At 33.8% G+C, this 22,588-nt stretch overlaps 1 protein-coding gene across 3 annotated transcripts in view; it reads left to right on the plus strand.

Annotated features, from left to right (window-relative positions):
- CDH2 (cadherin 2) overlaps positions 1-22,588 on the plus strand; it is a 196,711-nt gene that overhangs the window by 139,596 nt on the left and 34,527 nt on the right. For all 3 annotated transcript variants that reach the window (XM_039843957.1, XM_039843964.1, XM_039843974.1), the window contains 7 exons: positions 337-492; positions 4,011-4,155; positions 6,799-6,971; positions 15,965-16,102; positions 16,767-16,952; positions 19,138-19,391; positions 20,785-20,927. In XM_039843957.1, the coding sequence (XP_039699891.1) occupies positions 337-492; positions 4,011-4,155; positions 6,799-6,971; positions 15,965-16,102; positions 16,767-16,952; positions 19,138-19,391; positions 20,785-20,927 (1,195 nt within the window). The remainder of the gene's footprint in view (positions 1-336; positions 493-4,010; positions 4,156-6,798; positions 6,972-15,964; positions 16,103-16,766; positions 16,953-19,137; positions 19,392-20,784; positions 20,928-22,588) is intronic.

The raw sequence follows: 22,588 nt of genomic DNA on the forward strand, positions 1-22,588 counted from the left end.
GTTACTGGATTAAATATTCTAACCTACAGACTGCTAGAATTTGATACTGTTTAAAATCTCACACTCCTTAATTTTGACCTTTTGCACTGCTTTTAGTGAATGTGTTTTTAGATGTTAACACTGCCCCCAGTCTTTCTGTTGATAAATGACTCCTCTTTTTTGAAGCCTATTACCAAGAAGTAAGGACAAGGAACAGGGCTGGGAGCATTTTAATGGATTTCTAGGAAGAGATGGTATAAGTTTGTAACTGAAAAAGGGCATGAAGTGTAGCATGCTGTGTCTCTGATAATGAGCATTTAGTCTCCTGCTTAATGTGATTGTCTTCTTGACCCTCAGATCAGGTCCGATAGAGATAAAAACCTTTCACTGAGGTATAGCGTAACTGGGCCAGGAGCTGACCAGCCTCCAACTGGTATCTTCATTATCAACCCCATCTCAGGTCAGCTGTCAGTGACCAAGCCTCTGGATCGCGAGCTGATAGCCCGATTTCATGTAAGTTTTCAACTGCTGATGATATTCTGTGTATTAATAACCTTCTAAATGTGTGCAGAGTTTTTTACCTCTCCTATCAGTCTTAAACCTTTGCTTCTGAGGTTTTAACACCTGAAATGTACATGTAGCCTTTTCAATTTATTATAAGAATTGTATTGTTTTTATAAAATTGATGAATGCTTGTGGTAAAAAACAAATAGTGCCAAAGAAAAAAGTGAAATTGCCTAAAATTGTATTACTCTTTACTTGTTGATACTTGCTGTCAGATATGTGGCTAAGACCTTATAAGAACAAATTTACATGTAGGGGGTCCAATCTGTTGCTTGTAAATTATGTAGAGATCACAACATTTTAATAGCTGTATAATATTCCATTGAATGCATAGGTTATAATTTTAATAACTTTCTTATTAATAGACATCTATGTTCTCTACTGTATCTGTTCCTGCTGGTATTATTACCTATGGATGGAACATTTTTATTTTGTTTGTTGGCAGTATTCCCTCCAGAGAGACTGCCATTTTGGAGATCTCCGTTTTCCTGATAATCCTGTCAACACTTTGTTTCGTCAGTTTGCCAATATGAGCTGTTTTTTCTTAGCTATACTAGTTATATTTCTCAGGTTAATTTTTATGTTCTTTATTTTTTATTTTTTTATTTTCTTGAGTTGTAACCAGGTTGTAGTTTTATGTTCATATTTTAACATATATGCGTATATTTGAAACTGATTTTCCCAATTTAAAAATAATATTGTAGAGAGTATTTTAATGCTCAGAAATTACCTTATATTAAAATATAAATTCCAGGAGGCATTTTTTTCATTTTTTTCTAGCCATGCTTGCACATTTTCCTGGAACAAGATTTCAACTATTTTTTCATGAGTTTAATATAAAAACCTAATTGATCTCTATTACTTCTCCAATTTTGACATGAATAACTAAAACTTTTAATGGAAGTATCATTTTCTTTTAGAAAAGAAAATGTGTACACTGTAAAAACTTTTCAAATAATACAGAAGTAAAACTCTTCAAACAATACAATATTAATAAGAAAGTAAAAATGATTTTTAATCCTTTTACATAAAAATAACCTTTTTCTTTTTTAACACTTATACTGTAATATGATGATATACTGTAAGATGTTCCTCTATTTGTAGATTCATAAATGTATTCTTTTGAAATTGGTACCATTCTCTGAAATCATAAGATTTAGCATCTTTCCATGTCAGTGAATATTTATATCATAATTTTCGATTGCTCTAAATTATTCAGTTAAATGAATATAACATAATTTTAACTAATTACCTATTAGTAGATATTTGCGTAACTAAGCTTTTAAAATTTATTTTGAATGTGACAATAACCATTTTTGTATATTTTTTCCATTATATCTTTAGGCTAAATTCCTAAAATTGGAATTATTTTGGTAAATATAGTGAAATTGTTCTTTAGAATGGTTGTAATGTGTTGTACTACCTGCACACTATATAGGAGATATATTTTCTCCCCTCCAGTATCAATCCTAGACATTATTTATTTATTGCCAGTATTATTTTTAAATATGTATTTCGATGATTAAAGTTGCATAAGTTGAATAGCCAAATAAATTTATTATTTCTGTTTTATGTTGAATTTTATTTTGGATTTTTTATCTTTTTCTCTAAATAACTTTATTAAGGACATTAATACATGATTTGTCATATATCTTCCCCTTTTGTTGTTTTTAAACTTTATTAATAATTTTAACCCTACTATAACTTACAGTTTTTGTGTTGTAAAATTCATTTTTTTTAAATTATTATGTGTTCTAGATTTAGAAGTAGTTATACAAGTCTTCCAAACTTCAAGATACTAATCTCCCCAATTTAATCTGTTGTATTTATTATTTTGCATCTAAATTTAACCTTTGCGGAGTTTACTTAGTAAAAGGGGAAGAGAGATAGATCCACGTTGTTTTTCCTTTATGGCTAGCCAGTTGTCCTATGTACTGAATTAGTATTCCCATTGATTATCATCTACACTTAACAATTCAAAACTTTTAATTCCATATGTATATGTGTTTGTTTTTAGATTCTTATTTTTCCCATTAATATATTTGCTGAATCTTTGCACTTATACAAATTTTTAGAATTCTTGAAGTTTAGAAAATATTAAAATATTTATATGTGGTAGAGCAAGGACTTACCAAGTGACATGTAATTCTAATGGTTTTTATATCATTCTAAAACATAAAGAAAGAAGTAAAACTTTCAAATCTTTATCAAACTTTTTCAAAAACATCATGTTACTAGGGAAACTTGATAAAATCAGATAGCACATATAGACCAATCTCTAATTAGACTAGTCTCTAATTTATGAATATAAATAATACAAAAAATTCTAAATTTATCTTCGTCTATGAATTTTCACTATCTGAACTGGTATGGTCAAAACTCAGGAAATAAATATTTTCCAATCAATTTTGGGATAAATTCTCACTCCCCAGATTCTCACTATTTGCACGTAAAAGAGTGGTATCCATGACAAAATAAAATTAATTATAGAATTGCAAGGATTGTTCAGTATTAAGAATCTACTAATTTAATAGATCAAATAAGTCAAGAGACAAAAGAGATTATTTCTACAGGTGTTGAAAAGGCAGTAATAAAATTTATGTTGTTTTCTGTGTTGAATAACTGCTAAATAAAAAAAGGATATGTTGATGCTTCTTTAATTTGATAAAGAATATCAGCAGAAGCCAGCAGCCAGCATCATTCTTAACAGGAAAATCATAAAAGCATTTCTGTTAAAAATAAACAATTCAATAGAAACACTACATAGTTATTGAAAAGAATGAAATGGATCTCTATTTGTCAGATAAAAAGATTTTGAGGCTAGTCTGCTAAGACTAGCTAAGTGATTATATTTGTTTAAAAAGAAAAAAGATAAAATTTCTAGAATACCTATAAAACTGAGAACTCGTGTTTGGGAGAAGAACAACTATTTTATATACTAATGTACTTTTAATGTTTATGAGTGCCTTTTATAATTAAAGAAAAGCCCTAGTGTCAATATTCCTTATACACATTTAATTCTTTCTACTGTTTGTTGATCTATGTGACTACTCTAGGCCAGTACCATATTTTTAATTACTCTGATTTACATGTACAGATTTAACAAAAGAATTTGGGAACTGAATAGAACTGGCTTTGAACATGGGCTTTGTCGACAGAACAGTTACTTAGCCTTTTGAAGCTTGATTTTTCTCACCTTCAAATGCTGGTCATTTCTGCCTCAATCTTTTGTATTTGAATTAAATGAGTTAAAATGCATAAAACTCTGAAAAGAATGCCTAGCAGATAGTCATCATGGTTTTTTTTGCTACTATATCTACTCTAATTGTATGGAGTTGGACTAACTTAAACTTTTTCAGCGTCTCAGTCCATCCATGCTATTTTGGTACCATGGCAGTTGTATATTTTATCTTTTCACTGGAGGTGAAAGACCATTGAATAGCTGTGTTTTCTAATTACTTTGGCAGTTGCGGGCACATGCAGTGGACATCAATGGAAATCAAGTAGAGAACCCCATCGACATTGTCATCAACGTCATCGATATGAATGATAACAGACCTGAGTTCTTACACCAGGTTTGGAATGGGACTGTTCCTGAGGGGTCAAAGCCTGGTAAGTTTGAAGATAATAACTTGGAGATTACTTCAGGAAATGCAGTGTAATCCATCCCCAGTATATAAGCAAGGAAAGGAGAAATCATGGGAGCCTTTTAGTATCATTTTCTTTCATTCACAGTGCTTTTAGGGGAAGAGAAAGGTAATGTAGGGAAAAACTGATTGAAGAGAGAAAACAAAAAAATATCACTGTACTGCCCACGATGACTTTTCCGACCTTCAAAGAAATAGATACTTTAGTATCTGATTCTGTAGAATCTAGAAGATCCTTTCATTTGGCTGTGGTTAATAGAATCACTGCAGCTAGAAAGGGAGCCCAGAAGTCTTAAAGTACAGATTGTATCATATTAGTCATACAGCAGCTAAAACCCAGTTGGAGAGTCTGAAAGATACTTCGTGTTCCTAGGACTAAGCTGTGGTGTAAAACCAAAAGCTACTGTCCTTTGGCTACACTAAGTATTTACTTCTGGATGACCCGAATGTCTTCTGCAGCCCTTGCTTTTAAACTCATGTCATGGAAAGTGACCCAGCCTAGAAACAGCAGTTGCCAAAAGCTTCTCACCATTGTGAAGTGATGTTTGACTAAGATGTCAGATTTTCTACTGAAAACACTGGACTTCAGTCACAGTAGAATAGGAAGGCTAGAAAGGCCTATTCAATGGACCAGAAAATCCATTGGTGTCAAGATGGTAAAAGGAAATGTTTTACTAGCCTTCCTGAGATGATTTGGTGTTTAGAGAGATTTAATTAGCTATAATATCGGTTTTTTTTTTAATTTTGAAAAACCTCAACATTTAAAATTGTGCTATTACCTTTGTGCTCATTCATCTACACCAGTTTATGTAGCTCCTTTATGCGTAAGCCAATTTATAGATATAACCAACTATGCTTTAAACTGGTATTTGTTTCTTGGTCCAAATACATTTGTCTGTATCCTCAGAAAAGAAGGAGATGTGGGGAGGGGGGTAGCTGGAGTGGGAGGACAGGGGCTGTGCGGGAAGTTCAACCATCTGTGGCTCCTTCTGAGTCACATTTTCAGAGTAGCTTTTTTTTGGCATTTAAAACACTGTAAAACCAAAGCATCCTTACTAAAACACAAGCCTTCTACACATATTCTAAAGATAATAAACACTGGGGTTTTTTGCCTGAGGAAGTTTTTTGGTTTTTAAAAATTATTTTCTTTTTCCTCTATTATTTCTAACTTTATTAAATGTACTGCTTCACAGAAATTGCCAAATATAAACCATTAAAGATATAATTATTATGCATTGACCATGAACTTCCATAAAGTCTCCCATAAATAAAAGACTTTCAGTGATCACAAGAAGTAAAGATATTTTGCGAGCATACTACCTGTGGTGGTTCTGTAAGCTTGAAAACTTCCTTCTAGGCAAGGTTTGAAAATGTCATGAATCTTGAGTTAGACTGCATTGCAGTCAATATTTTGGCTCAAGATTCTGAAACATAATTTATTGCTTTAACAATTTATTCATTCGTTCATTCAACAAATGCTTATAGAGTATGTGCTGTGTGCTAGGCACTGTTTTGGCATCGTGGATAGAGCAGTGACAAGCTAGTTCCTGCCCTGTCGAAGCTTAAATTCTAGTAGGGGAGAAACATTAAAAGCAAGCAATCAAGCAACTACATAGAAAGTTTTGGGGAAAAAAAAAAAAGCATGTAATGATGGCATATATTCAAAAAGGGTGTCTTGTTTAAAGTGTCGAGCTCTGACGAGAGATTTGAATAATGTGACCATGCCTTGGTTAATTCTTGGGCAAACAGGTACCATGTAGAAGTGACAGAAGTAACTGTAAATGCTCTAAAATGGAACCTAGCTTAGAGTACTCACAAAGAAGGTAAGCTAGAAATGGGAAATTTTATAATCCAGTTCTTATTAATATCCTACCAAACAAACCATCTTAAATAGTAACTACTTTTCTTTTACTTCTGAATTACAGTTTGTCTAGCTAGTTTGAACTTATTTGATCCTAATGCTTTCTAGATTTCCTTTCCAAAATATCTAATAAATTGAAGTCTCTGAGTTTGTTACAGTATTCATTTAATCTCCTAGGAAATAATGAACCACGGTGTCAAACTCTGATTCAATGTACCAAAACAGTAATGCATGGAATAATTCCTTATGGCCTGAGTAAATGGAGTGTTCATCATTATGCACACAGCTTACTTTCAGAAAGTGACTTAGGCACCGGGGAAAACCATGCTCAGCATGTCATTTTAGATATTATTGCATAACAGAGAAAAATATGGCAGAGGGAAGGAATCAGTAGCCATAAAATATATTGCTAATGGCATCTATATTAGTTATTATTTGCATTTTCTATAAATGAAGGTCTGAAATGATCTTTTCATTGACTCGTACAATGAATTTGTCTTCTGAGTTATGGAAAAATTGAGTCTATAAATGTATGAATTTTTCACAATTTTTCTTTAAAGTATCTAAACCATGTTTTATATTTTTAAAAGAGTACTGTTCTTATCAGTAATGTCTTTCATTGAGTCTAAATGATTAAATGTTTTGAAAAAGTTAAATTAATATTGATCAAAAAGGTAAATATACCTTCTATTTAGGAGACCCTGAAATGAAGGGTGACCATTCATTTTCCATGTATACTGTGTCTAGGAACATATGTGATGACGGTCACTGCTATTGATGCTGATGATCCAAATACCCTAAATGGGATGTTGAGGTACAGAATCCTGTCCCAGGCTCCAAGCACCCCTTCGCCCAACATGTTTACCATCAACAATGAGACTGGTGATATTATCACAGTGGCGGCTGGACTTGATAGAGAAGTAAGCTAACCAAAAACTGTCTTTAAATTTGTTTTTAATCTTGAAGGTGCACTGTGTCACTTACAGTTTATCTCCAGGTAATAATATATCCACAAAATTATTTAATGTTCATTTTCACTAAGAAATCTGTTGTACTCTTTTCTACACAACTACAAATTGGTTAAATGATATATATTTACTGGATAAATCATTACTAGTCTTACATTGCTAGTCTATGTAATATTTAACATGGTAATTGAGTAAGTTAAGTAGATATCTCTGGTATCTTATTTTTTAAATTGTCATTTTCTCAGTTTGCCCTTATATTCAAAGGTTTTTGTGAGAAATTAAGTGAAAAACAATGCCTAAATAACATGTTATAAATTTAAGATAATTATTAACATTCATATTTTTAAGGGGCTACGAATAATATGTGTGTGATTAAATTTTTTGTAGCCTCTGTGGAGAGCCTGGTTTAGTACAAAAGGAGATTATCTCCTTTTTTAGAACTTGCCTCTTAACTCTAAGATTAATTTATTTAACAGTTTGAACACTAGTGACTGCATTTATTCTACTGACAAGCCTTTCAAGTTATAAATGATGATAAACACACTTCTGGTATAGTGTTTTGTTGAAAAGGCATAAAATGTTGATGATATTGAAATATTTTGTAGTATCACAATCTGAGAGGGAATGGGTGTTTCAGTTAATTCCAAATGATCATCTCACTGTGACTGACCTCAACCCACTGTGTTCTTACATATATCTCTGTTTTTGTTCATATAATTCCTTCCACCAGGAATACCTTGTGCCTTTTTCTTAATCTTGAACCTTCCAGTTCTTCATGTTCCAATAAAAGCCCTGCTTATATCTTTTCTGAATAATCCAGCCCTAATGAATCTTTTATACACCTTTCCTTTATTCTGTTCTTACCATTTTCTTAAGAGATTCTCAAGGTCATTATTGGCTATCAGTAGCCATTGTGTGAGTGAATTATCAAAGTGCCAACTCATAAGGATCCATGCTTTGTAGATTTCTGGCTGAGCCAGCTTTTATAGTAATGAGACCTCAAATTATGTACATCAAAAGGAAACATTATACTTACCATAATAAATATTATTGATAAGGATTTTAGGAGTTGGTTTTTGTGACACTTTATTTGCCCTAGTAGCAGTCACTTGAATTGCGTCGAAGAAAACATTACTATTGCAATTAATTACATATGCAAGATAGTGATAGAAGTAATGTGAGCTAATCAAGATTACTTTATTCACAGCTGAGCTGAGAGCCTTACTTAGGAGTTGGGTGTATGTTTATTTCATTGTACCTACTAACTTCCAGGCGTCGATGATTTTTTTTCTAGGAATGTTTTGTATCAGAGCTTGCCGAAATTTAGTTTTTGCAATAGTACTTTAGGTTCAGTGATATTCAGAACATGTATGTTTTTTCACCTTTTCCATTACTATATGAAGTATTATTCTTAAATGCCAATAAACTTTGCAAGAATGCCATATTTTATATATTTTTTTGAGGGCCAGATTGCTCACATACTACATAGGTATAACTCATCTCCCAATCGTGACATTTCTCCTTTAGTCACACTTCCATTGTAAGATACAGAAATAGGACTTCATCTTGTTTTCCTATAGTAACGTTCCCATCACATTTAGCCTGGCTGTTTTCTGACCAAAAAAAAAGGTATAGGGAATTAAAGATAGTTTTAGTAAGCAGAGCAACCATATTTAAAAATCAAAGAGACTGTATTTAGCTTAGAGGATGAAAGTTTGAAGTCAGATCGTAATCATGGTAAGTATATCTTATAGTAGACAGGAGCGGCTATTCGCGATCCCCTGAATAAAACAAATGTGGAAATGGATTTGAAACTATAGAATCATGGGTTAGATATAGTATGAAAAATAGCTCCATGACAGTAAAATTATTAAATACAACAATGAGTTACTAGGGAAAATCATAGAAAATCTTTATTTTGTAAAAGTCATTTAACGTAGAAAAATGTATCTATCTCAGATGGTTTATGGTAATTCTGCTTGAGGCCAGGGATAAATTACTCTGTCTTCGTCAGGCCTCATGGAAGCTTGAGATTCTTTTATTTCTATTAGAATTCACAGTTTTCTTTTCATTAAAAGTAATTTCAGTTATCATTCTCCCAGGATATATGACACCTTTAAGTGATTGAACTCCTAATCATCGAAATGCTTACTAAGAGTCAGCTTTTTATTTTCCTTTAATCTCCAGGTTTAAAAAAATATTAATTCTAAAGGTTTTCCAGACCTAAAGCTGTACCACTACACATCATAGTTTTCAATTTTTTTTTTTTAATCTCCACCTGACTTCTTATTGCATTACTTGGTGGTGCCTATTCCTGCATTTTCTTCTTTTCTCCACCTTTTTCTATTTATGCCCATCTCCTGATTACTGATGAATTCCCCCCTGCTTCACTAGGTTTGAATTCTGCCTTTATATATTATGTGCTATTTGACCTTCAGTGTATTAACCTGAAACCTCAGCTCCCACATCTATAAGTGTGGATAATAATATGACCTACCTTGTGGGATGACTATAAGGATTATGTAACACAAAACATAAAACATTTAGCACAGTGCCCAATAAATATTAGCTATTGTTTGTCGCTGTTGCCATCATAAATCCAGCCTCAGCATCTACTGGGTGAGCACTATTACTTTTACTCCTTATCATAATTTTTCTTGTAGTGAAGAAAGAATTATGCTTTCTGTTTTTCAAGCCTAATAATCCTTTTACTTGTACTCTCAACTCTGTGTTCTACCATGAATAAACAGAAGACTATTCTGTTGTCTGTTGGCTTGGTCTTTCCTTCTCTACAGGTTGTGTCCTAAAAACTCTACAGGTTCTTTCATAATTTACAAACATGCTAATTCTACCTTTTAGTAAAATGGCTCTCCACAACCCATAGGATGAAGCCAGATTCCTTTAACATGCATTCCAGACCCTCTAAGACCTTGGCCCCAAAACCTCCTTTAGCCTACCTACCCTCCTAGAATTTCTTGCTCTTTACTTATGAGCAAATGATGCCCAGTCACTCATACAACCACATGCAATTCTCACTACAAATCTGAAGTTTTATATTCTTCTATTTCCTCTGCCTGAAGATCCCTTTCCCATCTCTTTCCTAAGTTAATCCTTACTCTCTGATAGCTAGTCCTCATCCCCTCCCCTTGGTACCCACATAGTCTGTGCATCCCTTTAGATATACAAAGACTATGTTACATAGACATTATATCTGCATTTTTACTTCCAATATTCAGAGAATCCAATGTGTTCTTCATCTTTTCACCCTGAAAAGAAACTCTGAAGAAATGTACAAGTTGTGAGAATTTCTCCTTCATTTCGACACCAGACTCCTCAGAGGCAACCCATACTGATTTCCCAACTCTCACTCTTTCACCTTTCCTTAAAATCTGGATTTCTGCCTGCCTACCCCATCCAAGATGCATACATGTCACACATATATTCTGACTTTCATGGGAGGGATGAATATATTAGTGTGATGAATGGTACAGACTCTGAACTCAGAGAGACCTGGATTCAAATCATGTCTCTGCTACTTATGGTTGGATGTCAGTGGGCAACCAAGCTTGGTTGCCTCCCTAAACATCGATTTTCTCATCTGTAAAATGGAGATTAAAAAAAAAATCCACCTTCCTTATAAGATTATTGTGAGGACTAAATGAGATAATAGATAGTCCTTAGCACTGTGCTCAGTCTCAATAAATACTAATTAATAATTACCGTTTTTTGTTATCAAGGCCCATAGAACAATGTCAACATTTAGTTAGCATTCAAAAACATTTTATACTTCAAACTTATAAGGTAGGTAGTACTATCAACCCATATCACAAATGAGTGAACTGAGGCTTAGCATTTAAGAATTTGAACAGCATCACAAACGTGTACTTCCTTTGTAAGTACTCCTGGTATTATTATTTAAATGTCTACCTCCTAATCTAATACATTCGAAAGCATACCTATTGTCTCCCTAAATCTGTGATTCCTTATAAATTTCCAGTTTCATGTGACCAGTTCCACCTTCTCTTCAGCTTCCCAAGATAATGATCTGTTCACCTTTACCATACACCGCCATCAATCCACCTTGATATTTAGTCATCGAGTTCCTTCAGTTAAACCCAAAAATACCTCTTGCATTCATTCCTCTCTCAGGCTTTGAGAACTGGTTCAGGTGCCCCATTAAAGGTTCCTTGCATCACTTTTTCCTGTTCTTGTTACTGCAGTTGCATTATACCTTTGGTCCCATGAGGCAGTAATATCTGTCTCCATCACTAATGACAGCAAAGCCACCTCTGGTTTTATTCATTATTTTATTTAAGTAAATACTACATCTCCTGGCATCTACTAGACATTAATTTAATGTTTGCCAAATGAATGACGGAATGTTCTCACCTCTTCATTCACTTATATCACTCTAATTCAGTGTTTTGAAAGTATAGTACACAGGTATAATAATTTTAACCGATACACACAGGGAGCCTCTAGAGAAAACCAGAGACCACAAGCTACTCCATCAAATAAAGACTGCCAGAATACAAGGATTGTATAGTGTTTATTTTTACAGTTCTATTTATGGCAAGTGATGCTAGTTTTCCATTTATGGTACTTTTAAATAAATTTAGGTTTTGAAAAGGGAGATAATGTCAAGATAAATAGTAAATGACTCATGGTATAGAAATATAAGGAGTGACAGAATTGGGAAGATGGTATATGAATCACAAAAGTTTGGGAAACAGTGAGCTAGTTTCTGTTCCCAGTACATGTTTTAATGAATAAATGATAGCTAGCCATGTAAATAAGAAGATGGTTTTTCTGAGACCTGAAATGATTTTTATAATGTAACGCAAGACTCAGAGTTTCTCATCCATTCATCTATCCAACCACAAATTCAAAAGCAAAAAGTTAACAAGTAATAAGTGTTGATGAGGATGTAAAGCAGAGGGAAATCTTGTGCACTGTTAGTGAGAATGTAAATTGGTGCAACAACTATGGAAAACTGTGGAGATTCCTCAGAAATTTAAAAATAGAACTGCTACACGACCCAGCAATTCTACTTCTGCATATTTATCCGAAGAAAATGAAAACAATAATTTGAAAAGATATATGTGCCCCAGTGTTCATTGCAGCATATTTATAATAGCCAAAATATTGAAGCAAACTAAGTGTCCATCAAGAGAAGAATGCATAAAGAAAATGTGGTATATATATATATACACACATATATATACATACATATATATATCACATTTTCTTTATGCATATATATGTATATATATACACTTATAAATATCTAAATATGTGTGTATATATAGATATATATAGATAGATAGATAGATAGATATACATATATAGATATATATATGTATATATATACATATTTAACTCTTTTTTATGATTGAGTAATATAATGGAATATTACCCAATCATATAAAGAGTTAAATCTTGCCATTTACGACAACATGGATGGACCTTGAAGCTATTATATGGAGTGAAGAAAGTCAGATAAACACCAATACCATATGATTTCATTTTTATATGGAATCTTAAAAAAAAAGAGAAAAGAAAAAAGAACAAACAAAACAGAAATAAACTCATAATACAGGGACCAAACTGATAGTTGCCAGAGGGGGAGGGAGGTTGGGGGATGAGCAAGAAAGGTGAAGGGGAATAAGAAATGCAAACTTCTAGTTATAAAATAACTAAGTCACTAAGATGTAATGTACAGCATAGGTAATATAGTCAATATCATAACAACTTTGTATGGTGACAGATGGATGCTAGACTTAATTGTGATCACTTAATAAGGTATATAAATGTCAAATCATTATATGTACATCCAAAACTAATATTATATATCAACTGTACTTTAATTTTTTAAAAATATTTTTTAAAAAGCATTTATTGCTTGGCATGCCCTGTGTCAGGCATTATGTGGATGCCAGCAACATAAACATTGACAAAGCAAGTGCCCTGGGAAGGAATGTGTGTATGTGTGTACATGGTTGGGGGAGAAGGAAAGACAGACATATGGACTGATAACAGCCATGTAAACTAGAAACAATGAGAAGACTTTCCTGAGTATGCAAACAGCTCTCTGCTTTAAGGACTTTCAGAAGTCATGTCTGAGGTCACTTTTAATTTTCATATTTGTTAGGCTCAGAATGGAGGAAAGGATATTCTAGGCCAGGATTTCTCAACTTTGGCTCTATTGATATTTGGATTGGATAAACCTTTGCTGCGAGGGACAGTCCTGTGCATCATAGGATGTTTAGCAACATCTCTGGCCAATACCCATTAGATGTCAGTAGTAACCCCTCTCCCCAGTTTTGACAACAAAAAATATCCCAGGATATTGGACATGTCCCCTGGATGAAAGAGAGGAGGTGGACAAAATCTCCTTGGTTAAGAACCACCAGTTTAGGTAGAGAAGTGACAAATGCAATGGTGTAGAGAAATGATTGGCATTTGAAAATAAATGCAAAAAGTTCAAGATGTGAGGTTAAGTGGATGAAAAGTGATAGCCTTGGTAAGATAGGTAAGAAAGAGAGGGAAGGATTGTCAGGAAGCAAATGAATGTATGCCTTCTAGAACAAGAGGTGAGGAAGTGTTTTTAAGCAAAGTCCCCTTGATCAGATGTGGGACTATGAGGGTGGGAAGTCAAATCCTCATGGAATTTAAATGTCAGTCATTTGGAACCAAATGCCCAGTGACTAAATTAGGCAAGAAGCTCTAAACAGTTTGCTCATTTAAAACATAGACTGTCATATCTTCCTTACTGAATGTAAGAGCATTTTACCAACCAGGCATTTGAAAACGGAGATTAAGTTGTTATTTCTTTATTTGAAGAGACTTTGTATTTTAGAAATAACAACGTTCTTTTGTAACTTAAAGATTTCAAGACTAGCTTGAAGCAGTAGGAAATTTCAGGTATTAGCTACTGATCCCAATATTTCAGCTCAATGGTTAATTGCGTATACTGTGCTTATATAATTTTAAGGCTTTGTAGAGTAAACATTAACAAATAATATCTGTGTGGATTTTTTATCTTCTTTAAAAAGCACTTTTTTCTTTTTTCTTTTTTTTTGAGACTGGTAACCTGTTTTTTCAAATGGCAGCTAACAAAAAAAATGGAATATCAATAAATTTTTATTTTCATTGTTTTCAGCTGGGAGGCTAAACTAAGTGCCCTGCAAAATTCTCTCATTAACCATGAGAGCATTAAGCTGAAATGACACTCTTGATTGGGAAAGGAAATCATTGAGAGATATTTTAGCCTACATAAGCATTATGGTGAGGTATTACGGGTTAAGAAAACTTAAAATGGCTCAACCAGCACTATTCTTTTGTTTTTATTTTCGTTTTTTTTTTTTTAATTAAAAATAGTATGGTTTTTTCTCTTGTAAGAAGACAAAAAAAGAAAACTAAAATAAATAACTGCTAGAGATTGGCATTTGGGTGGACAGAGACTTAAAATCAAATGTGCGAGGTTTGGCTTTTCCTCCTCCTTTCTTTTTCCTTGCCCTTCCCACTAACAGCTAAATCAAAAGCTGCAATTTGTGTCGGTTCTGTCTAAGCTCCAGAAATCCCTTAAGCGTGGCCATTCATAATGTTAGTTATATTTAGAATCAGGGAAAACTGCACTTTGCAGTGACAGTTTATTTTTGTATGAAGGAGTGAGTTGTGTCGTTCAGAATCTTTTAACATCTATGAAAACAGTCTCTTTTTTATCTGTGCCAATTTCCTCAGAAAATATGGATGATTTTAGATACTCGATTTGGTTAGGTTTTCCTAATGTAAAAGTTTGTCAGCTAGTGCTATAGACAATCTCAACATTTTCTTTTAGGTACGTTACATCTTAATTTGGCTCTGCCTTCTAAAAACTGCCATCTGGAATTTGAAAGCAGTGATGGCTATTTGATAATAATCGTCTGCATGTAAATGCTCCCATACCCATTATAGGTCTGTGGACACCATGAGGGTTATGCCCAAATAGCAGTACGCTGACTATGCAAATATTAAATACCTACTATGTTTCAGGAATATAAACATGTACCCTTTAATGAAGGTTTTGACTTTAAGAATATATCTCTCTTTGTGAATATACTTGTGACTAGTATATACAAATGGAAATTAGGAGAAAATATTATATCAAATCTGTTATCATAGAAAGAGCATATGAAAGAATATATGCCAACAAACATATAAACATATGTAATGATTATTAATTACATGTAATTAATTTGCCGAGATACCACTTTTGAGTCAAGATTGGCAGAAATTATAGATGGATCATATCCCATTTTGTCAAGGGAATAGGTTTTAAGCATAGTTGGTGGGAGTAGACCTTGGCGCTGCCTTTTCAGAGGGCAGTGTTTAAGTATGTGCCAAATTTGTTGATGTGCCTACTTTTTGATTCAGCAATCCTACTTAAAATATATATATATATATATAAAAGCAATCCTACTTAATATATATATATATATATATATATATATAAAAGGAAAACATATTGTGAATTACATGTTTTCTTCTCTCTTCTCTTGTCTCGAGATTCTTTATTATATTTAGTATCCTAAACTGCTTAAAAATTAACATATGATAAATTAAATTCAAACCAATGGACTTAAATGCTTGATCACTATTTTGAGTTCAGAAGAAAAGGAAAGGTTGAAACCAGATGGAAGTTTCAGCTTAGCTGTCAATTTCACACATCTGCGCTGCATTTCTTTCCACAAGTAGAGGTGGAACTGCATAGTTAAATCTCTCTAGACAAAAACCAGACCTGTGCTTTGCAAGTTAAAGTAAACTCCACTTCGGAAATTTCAAGTAATGTTAATCAGAATGAACGATGCTGCACTCTGTGTGTGTAATAAAGAGCCATTTGCGGAACAACTGTTATGTCTTCTTGAAGAATTAGTTTCATTTAAGTTATCTTTATGTCTTTTTAGAAAGTGCAACAATATACGTTAATAATTCAAGCTACAGACACAGAAGGCAATCCCACGTACGGCCTTTCAAATACAGCTACGGCTGTCATTACGGTGACAGATGTCAATGACAATCCTCCAGAGTTTACTGCCATGACAGTAAGTACCGACTGTCAGTCACAGAACTTTAGGTCTGTGGTCTATTATTGAGAAGTTTTGTCATGAATAATAAATGTATTAAATAGAGGTAGAACTTACTTAACCTAATTGTAGAATTGCTACTGATTCAGACATTTTCTGTCACTTAAACCAGGGTTTTAAATAAGACACCAAAGTAATTTGTTTTCTCTTAGTCACCAAGTCCACTGATAAAGATGTTAAAATATGCTGCCTGGAAGAAATGCCCCCTCAAAATTTCATGCTATTCTAACAAAATACTTATAAAAATTATCAGGTACATAAATTGCATGACTTTTTACTACTTCGTCAGCATATAATTATTATCCTGAGGAAAATTATTTTCCTCAGACAAATTCTGTCTTCCTAACTCCTGTTAATCACCCAGATACTCACGAATGGATGCTAATTTTAATATCAATGAAACAGTGGTGTAACTTGGGGAAAAAATTGACTGCTGAAAAAAGTTACAGTATTTTTAAAGTCAAACATAAATGCTGCAATTACCTGCATTACTGGTCTCCTTGTTTAGTGGGGATAATAAAGATTTAATGGGGCAGTAAAATCAGGGGGGTATGGTCATCGAGACACACTGTCCTTCACTGGCCCATGTTGCCCCTCTGACGGAGGTTTTTCTTTCTCCTAGTTTTATGGTGAAGTTCCTGAAAACAGGGTGGATGTCATAGTAGCTAATCTAACTGTGACTGATAAGGATCAGCCCCATACACCAGCCTGGAATGCAGTGTACAGAATCAGCGGTGGGGATCCAACAGGGCGGTTTGCCATTCAGACCGACCCAAACAGTAACGACGGCTTAGTCACTGTGGTAAAAGTAAGTGCAACTCGGGCCATTGAGCTGAAGGCCACTCTGAAGTGACCAATATATGTCCCCTACCCCCTTCGTTTATCACTCCATTTTAAGACTGTTTTCTCTCAAACATCTCTAAATCTAGAGTTTAATGTACTGTGGGGAGTCAACATTTATTTTCTAGTTTATGTTGAGGCTAAGGCCAACACAGATATTCTCACATTATGATTGTTTTAAAATCAGTTTGAACTGTGTTAATCTGAAGACAGGAAGGCCTTCAACACTGTTAACCGTTGGTGCGATTGTGTGTTCATCCTCAAGCTTGGATCACCAGTTGACAGCTATTAGGGGTGACACTCGCTCCTACCATTCTCATGTCTACAGGTTGCTATTAGAGTATTGGTATAGGGAACAAACCAGAGAATATCATGAAAGTAAATTGGGATGAGTAGGCAAGAGATCCCACACTTTTAAAAGCATTTGAATTTACATTGCTGTTTTTAAATGCTATTTTCAAGACTAAGAAATTGGTCTTCTGATCTTTAATTATCAAAAAAAAAAGAAAAAAAAACCAGTGCTGAAAGCAAAGGGGATGTTATCTTCAAGTGTAATAAATACAAGTCCAAATGTAAAAGCTCTTCAAAGGGAGCATCTCTTCTGTTTAGCCACCCAGTGAAAAGATTTGCTTCCTTGCCTCCCATCCCAACACTCTTGATTTGTAAGTGAGCCCAAACATCGGCCTTAATAGAAAGGTGCACTGAGGTGTCAGTTGCCAAAAGTTATATATGTGCAGGAGTGGAGTGGAAATTTTCCCCATGAGGTGGGGTTCCCAAATCTCTGAACATAACATGATGGTCAAGAACGTAGGCCTCAGTGCCCGACCGCCTGTGTTCAAATCCCCACTCGGCTCTTGGTAGTGGTGTGACCATGGCAAGTTGGTTAAACCTCTGTAAACCTCAGGTCCCTCATGCAGAAATTGAGGATGATGACAGTACCTAAGTCATAGAGTTGTTCTGATGGATAAATAAGCGTAATACACGTTAAAGGTCTTATAACTATGCATATCATTTAGCGTAAGTAAATGTTATATCTGGGATATTTCAGGTGGCTAATAACTCAAAAGAATTCTGTCTTTCTGACTTCTCTACTGTCTTCTTAAAAATAATTGAGAAAGGAAAATTGAATTAGAGATTTTAGAGTGGAAGAAAAAACACGTGTTTGAAGGTTTGAGGTGGTCTAGGTTAAGAAACTGGCACGATTTGTGCCAGTAATGTGGCTTCCTCATTAGCTTCAGCTCTTGATCATTCCTAGACTGCCTATGACAGCATGAGAGCTCCCCAAGCTCTCTTTTCATTTTATTCCCACACAGTCACTAGAAGGTGACTGTTCATTGGAAAGTAAGAATGAAAGTCCAGTCTGTTCACTTTTGACTCCTGATAACTTTTCTGTTGATAATAGGATTCAATGGAACTTTGGAAGTTAATATTTACTTTAAGGGTTATTTGTGCATTGTCTTTATCTAAACTGTTGTTCTTACATTTGGGATTTTTCAGATCAGTAAAATACCCAGAATTATTTTGGAAAATAGCCAGAGTTTTAGTTTGGTAGGGAAAGAAAAAAAAAAAAACTGTTCTACCTACAAATACTATTAATTTTTAAAAGTGTGGGTGTGTATTCTTTAAAATGTGTAATTCGAATTATGAATGATACTTTTAAATAGAATAAGTTTAGCTTTATAAAAAATTACATTTTTAAAAAATTTTTGTTTTCTTCATTTATCACAGACTGGCAAAAGCTTTCCTAGAGAGGAGAGGTCTTTATAGCAGTATTTGAGAGTGTGATCTAGACCATCTTGTTCTCACTTGATCTCAGATTATTTAGTATTTTTGGTCAACCATACTGTTCTTAAGAAAAATCAGGTTTTTAGATGTAGCTAAATAAATTCAATCAGTACAATAGTAATATGCATTATTTTGTGAAGATAAATATTTGAAGTACCTAAGATTTATAAATATCTTATATAAATTGTGATAAATAATTCAATCATTGACCATGCTAATGCATGTTTTCCAAAAATTTGAGAGGAACCTATGGTGTAGTGAATAAAAAATTAATGTTTTGGAAAAGGAGTTGATGGAATAATAAACTGCAGAATGCAGATATTCTTATTTCCTGCAAAAATATGGTTTCCCCTTTTTTTTTTCCCCAGCCAATCGACTTTGAAACAAATAGGATGTTTGTCCTTACTGTTGCTGCAGAAAATCAAGTGCCATTAGCCAAGGGTATTCAGCACCCACCTCAATCAACTGCAACTGTGTCTGTTACAGTTATTGATGTGAATGAAAACCCTTATTTTGCCCCAAATCCCAAGATCATTCGCCAAGAAGAAGGCCTTCATGCTGGTACCATGTTAACAACGTTTACTGCTCAGGACCCAGATCGATATATGCAGCAAAATATCAGGTATCAAATGTCATTTATGGAGTTTTTATAATTTACATTATGTTCTACTCTATGCATAAAATTTATTTACCAATTGAGTAAGAAATTTCATTGGACCCAAAAACCACTTATTACAAGATTATTTTTAAATCTTTGGTGAAGTTTCTATAGTAGATCAATGAGTATAGTGGATAGGAAACATAAGAATGAATCTACTCAGATATTAGTTGAAGAAAAAAATGTCTCCTGCCTCTTTTTTCCTGCCCCCTTTCCTTTTTTGAATATTTAATAATTTATCCTGTGATTTCATACCAAAATCACAAAAAGCTTTAACTATGAGTAAATAGGGGAGACTCAGAAGCTTATAACATTTATCTCTTCACACATCAAGAAGAACACTCATGCCAAAATCAAGATATAAATGCTTATTATTTTTATCCCTTACCTGTACAGTAGTTATAGGACTTATAAAACATATCTGTAAAGATTTCCAATTTCAGCAAAATCTGTCTTTCCTGATGGAGTAGATGATTGGCAGAGCATATCCCACAGGACTATTATTCATAGCTTGTGATGATAATTTTCAAATTAGCTCATATTTTATTTAACTTTTTTCAGAACTGCTACTAACAGAAAACTACATATCTTTCTCTTTCTCTATACATTGAAATCAACATAGATAAATAGCTAATTAATTGGTGTTTTAAACTCTTCCAACTTTTCACCTCTTAAAACAGGATATTTTTTCTAATCTGTATATTAGTTACCTAAACTTAAAAAGCTCACCCCCCCCCAATAAAAAAGGAGTCTAAGATGATAAATCTACCAATATAGATAATCTGCTTCATACAGACTCAGACTGTGGAACTTCCCTTGAAAGCTATATAGTTCTGAGGCATGGCCCAGTACGGGAGATCCTTCTAGAAATGAAGTTACGTTGCCCCATTCTGACCTCATCTCCACCATAATAAGATGGTAAACATTTTAAGAGTGTTCTGTGATAGAAAATTCAACTTCTATTATATTTCTCTTAAGCTCTATACTTTAGGGCTGCTGCTTATTTAGAAGGTATTTTTGAGCTATTTTATCTGCACCATCGCTATCCATTGAACTAGACAGAAGCTTAAAACAGAATGTCAAATATGCCTTACCCACAGTAGAGAGAGTGAGCGCCTATCTTTTTCCTGAAACACTTATCTAATGTTTCCTGCATGCCTGCCGGTACACATCCATTATGTGCTTTAAATAACCAGTCACAGCAATACTTTTCCATGTTAAAACTATATTTCCAACCATCATCTACAAAAATTCAAATTAATGAGTTGGTTGCATTTGGAACGAAAACAGTAAAATATGTTTTATTTTTTAACTTTAATGTCAAAAACATTAAACTGACTGCGTTTTCATTTTGTAGATACACAAAATTATCCGATCCTGCCAATTGGCTAAAAATAGATCCTGTAAATGGGCAAATAACTACAATTGCTCTTTTGGATAGAGAGTCACCAAATGTGAAAAACAATATATATAATGCTACTTTCCTTGCTTCTGACAATGGTACGTAATTAAATATAGTCATTGTATTATCCTGTATTTTGTTAAAGAGAGTGGAGCTGTTCTTTTTATATTTCTCCTGCCAATCAGTTTATCCATCTCTAGCATTTTTCTTCTTCTAATTCTCTGCCTCTAGTCTGCCATGAGCTAAGAAACTCTTAATTTCGTGCACGAATTGAGATACTTGAGTACACGAGCTTTTAGTGTGTTGGTTTGGGAACATAAAATTTAGCACCTTTGTTTTTTTTTTTTCCTCTGGGTTTCTGCTGGATTCTAAATGCTTGAGATGAATAGATAGTGTTTTTGTTTTTGTTCTTTCTTATGCTCTTTACTTTTAGATTACATGACTTTTTTTTTTTGGATAAGATAAAGCAACTTATGTAAACCTGGTGTTTGACTTGTTTTGCTTCATTAGCTTAGTATGATGTATGCTTGAACATGCAGGCTCTGAAGTTCCTCCTGATGCCCTGGGTCCAGACTCTGGCCCTACCATTTTCTAACTGTGGAATTGGCAACAAGGTTTTAAATCTGTCCATGTTCTTTTTCTGTTAAATAAAGATATTGGTAACAGTACCTAATTCATAGTGTATTGGGGAAAATAAAATGGCTTATACACATAAAGTTTTTAAAACAGTGCCTTGCACAAACTAAACACTCAAATATTTCTATTATGTGTTAATAGTTTCAAGACTGAATCACAACCCTATTTTTAAATCCTTTTAATGTTAGACTATGAATGTTGGCATCTAAAAAAAATAGCAGGCTTCAATTTGTTGGTCAAGATGTGCAATTTGAAAAACGTTGCCTATCAAACACTTTTGATACAAACAGTTTCAATGAATCTTTCCAAGTCCTGTGTAATAAGATTCATTGAGGTCGTTATCTGTCATAAATCGACGTGGTGACAGAGCTAAAACAATATTTTTCTTATCCTTTCTAATATGAGAGCTACTGTTCAAACATTTAGAGTTGAAACTTGGTAGGAACAGCTCTGCCAGTGCATGTCAAAGCACAGCATTAGTGTCTGTTTTATGTTCTCTCACCATATATAAGTGGTAGCTTTCCTCTGCAATGGAACTTCAGTGTATCTTACACCGTTATGATGCGATTTAAAGAGCTATAAAACTATATATACATATGTTGGTTATGAGTCGCAAGTAAATTTTTTATTCACCAAGGTAGATTGTTCTCTGCTTGAAAACATGTTTGATATGAGATAGCAGTGAGTACTTAAATCTATGTCACTGTGATGCTTTGCAGATTCACTTAACTTTAAATCGCAAGGCTGGATTTGGAGCCCCAATTCTGTTCTTTAATGATGGGACAAGCTCTTATACTCACTATGCCTTAGTTTCATTATTGATACATTGTTTTTGCTGCTTGCTTATTCTGTAAAGTTGTTGTGAGAGTCAAATAATATTAAATGCAATAATAAATGTAAAAGTTCCTCAAACTATGGAGTATCACAGTGGTTGTGTTGGTATTAGAGTATTGGCTCCACCTTACCACTCTATGCCTTCACCTTAATTCTCCCTGTCTCAGAATCATTCATATTCCTCAGAGAGATCCAGAGAGATTGCCTCTTGTCCTCTCCTCAGGATTGTATGTGTTCTCCTTCCTGGTTGCATGGCCTTGGATAGGTCACTTAAACCTCTGGCTCTAGG

This window comes from Pteropus medius, unplaced genomic scaffold (genome assembly GCF_902729225.1).
Source record: "Pteropus medius unplaced genomic scaffold, Ma_sr-lr_union100, whole genome shotgun sequence".
Classification (NCBI taxonomy): domain Eukaryota; kingdom Metazoa; phylum Chordata; class Mammalia; order Chiroptera; family Pteropodidae; genus Pteropus; species Pteropus medius.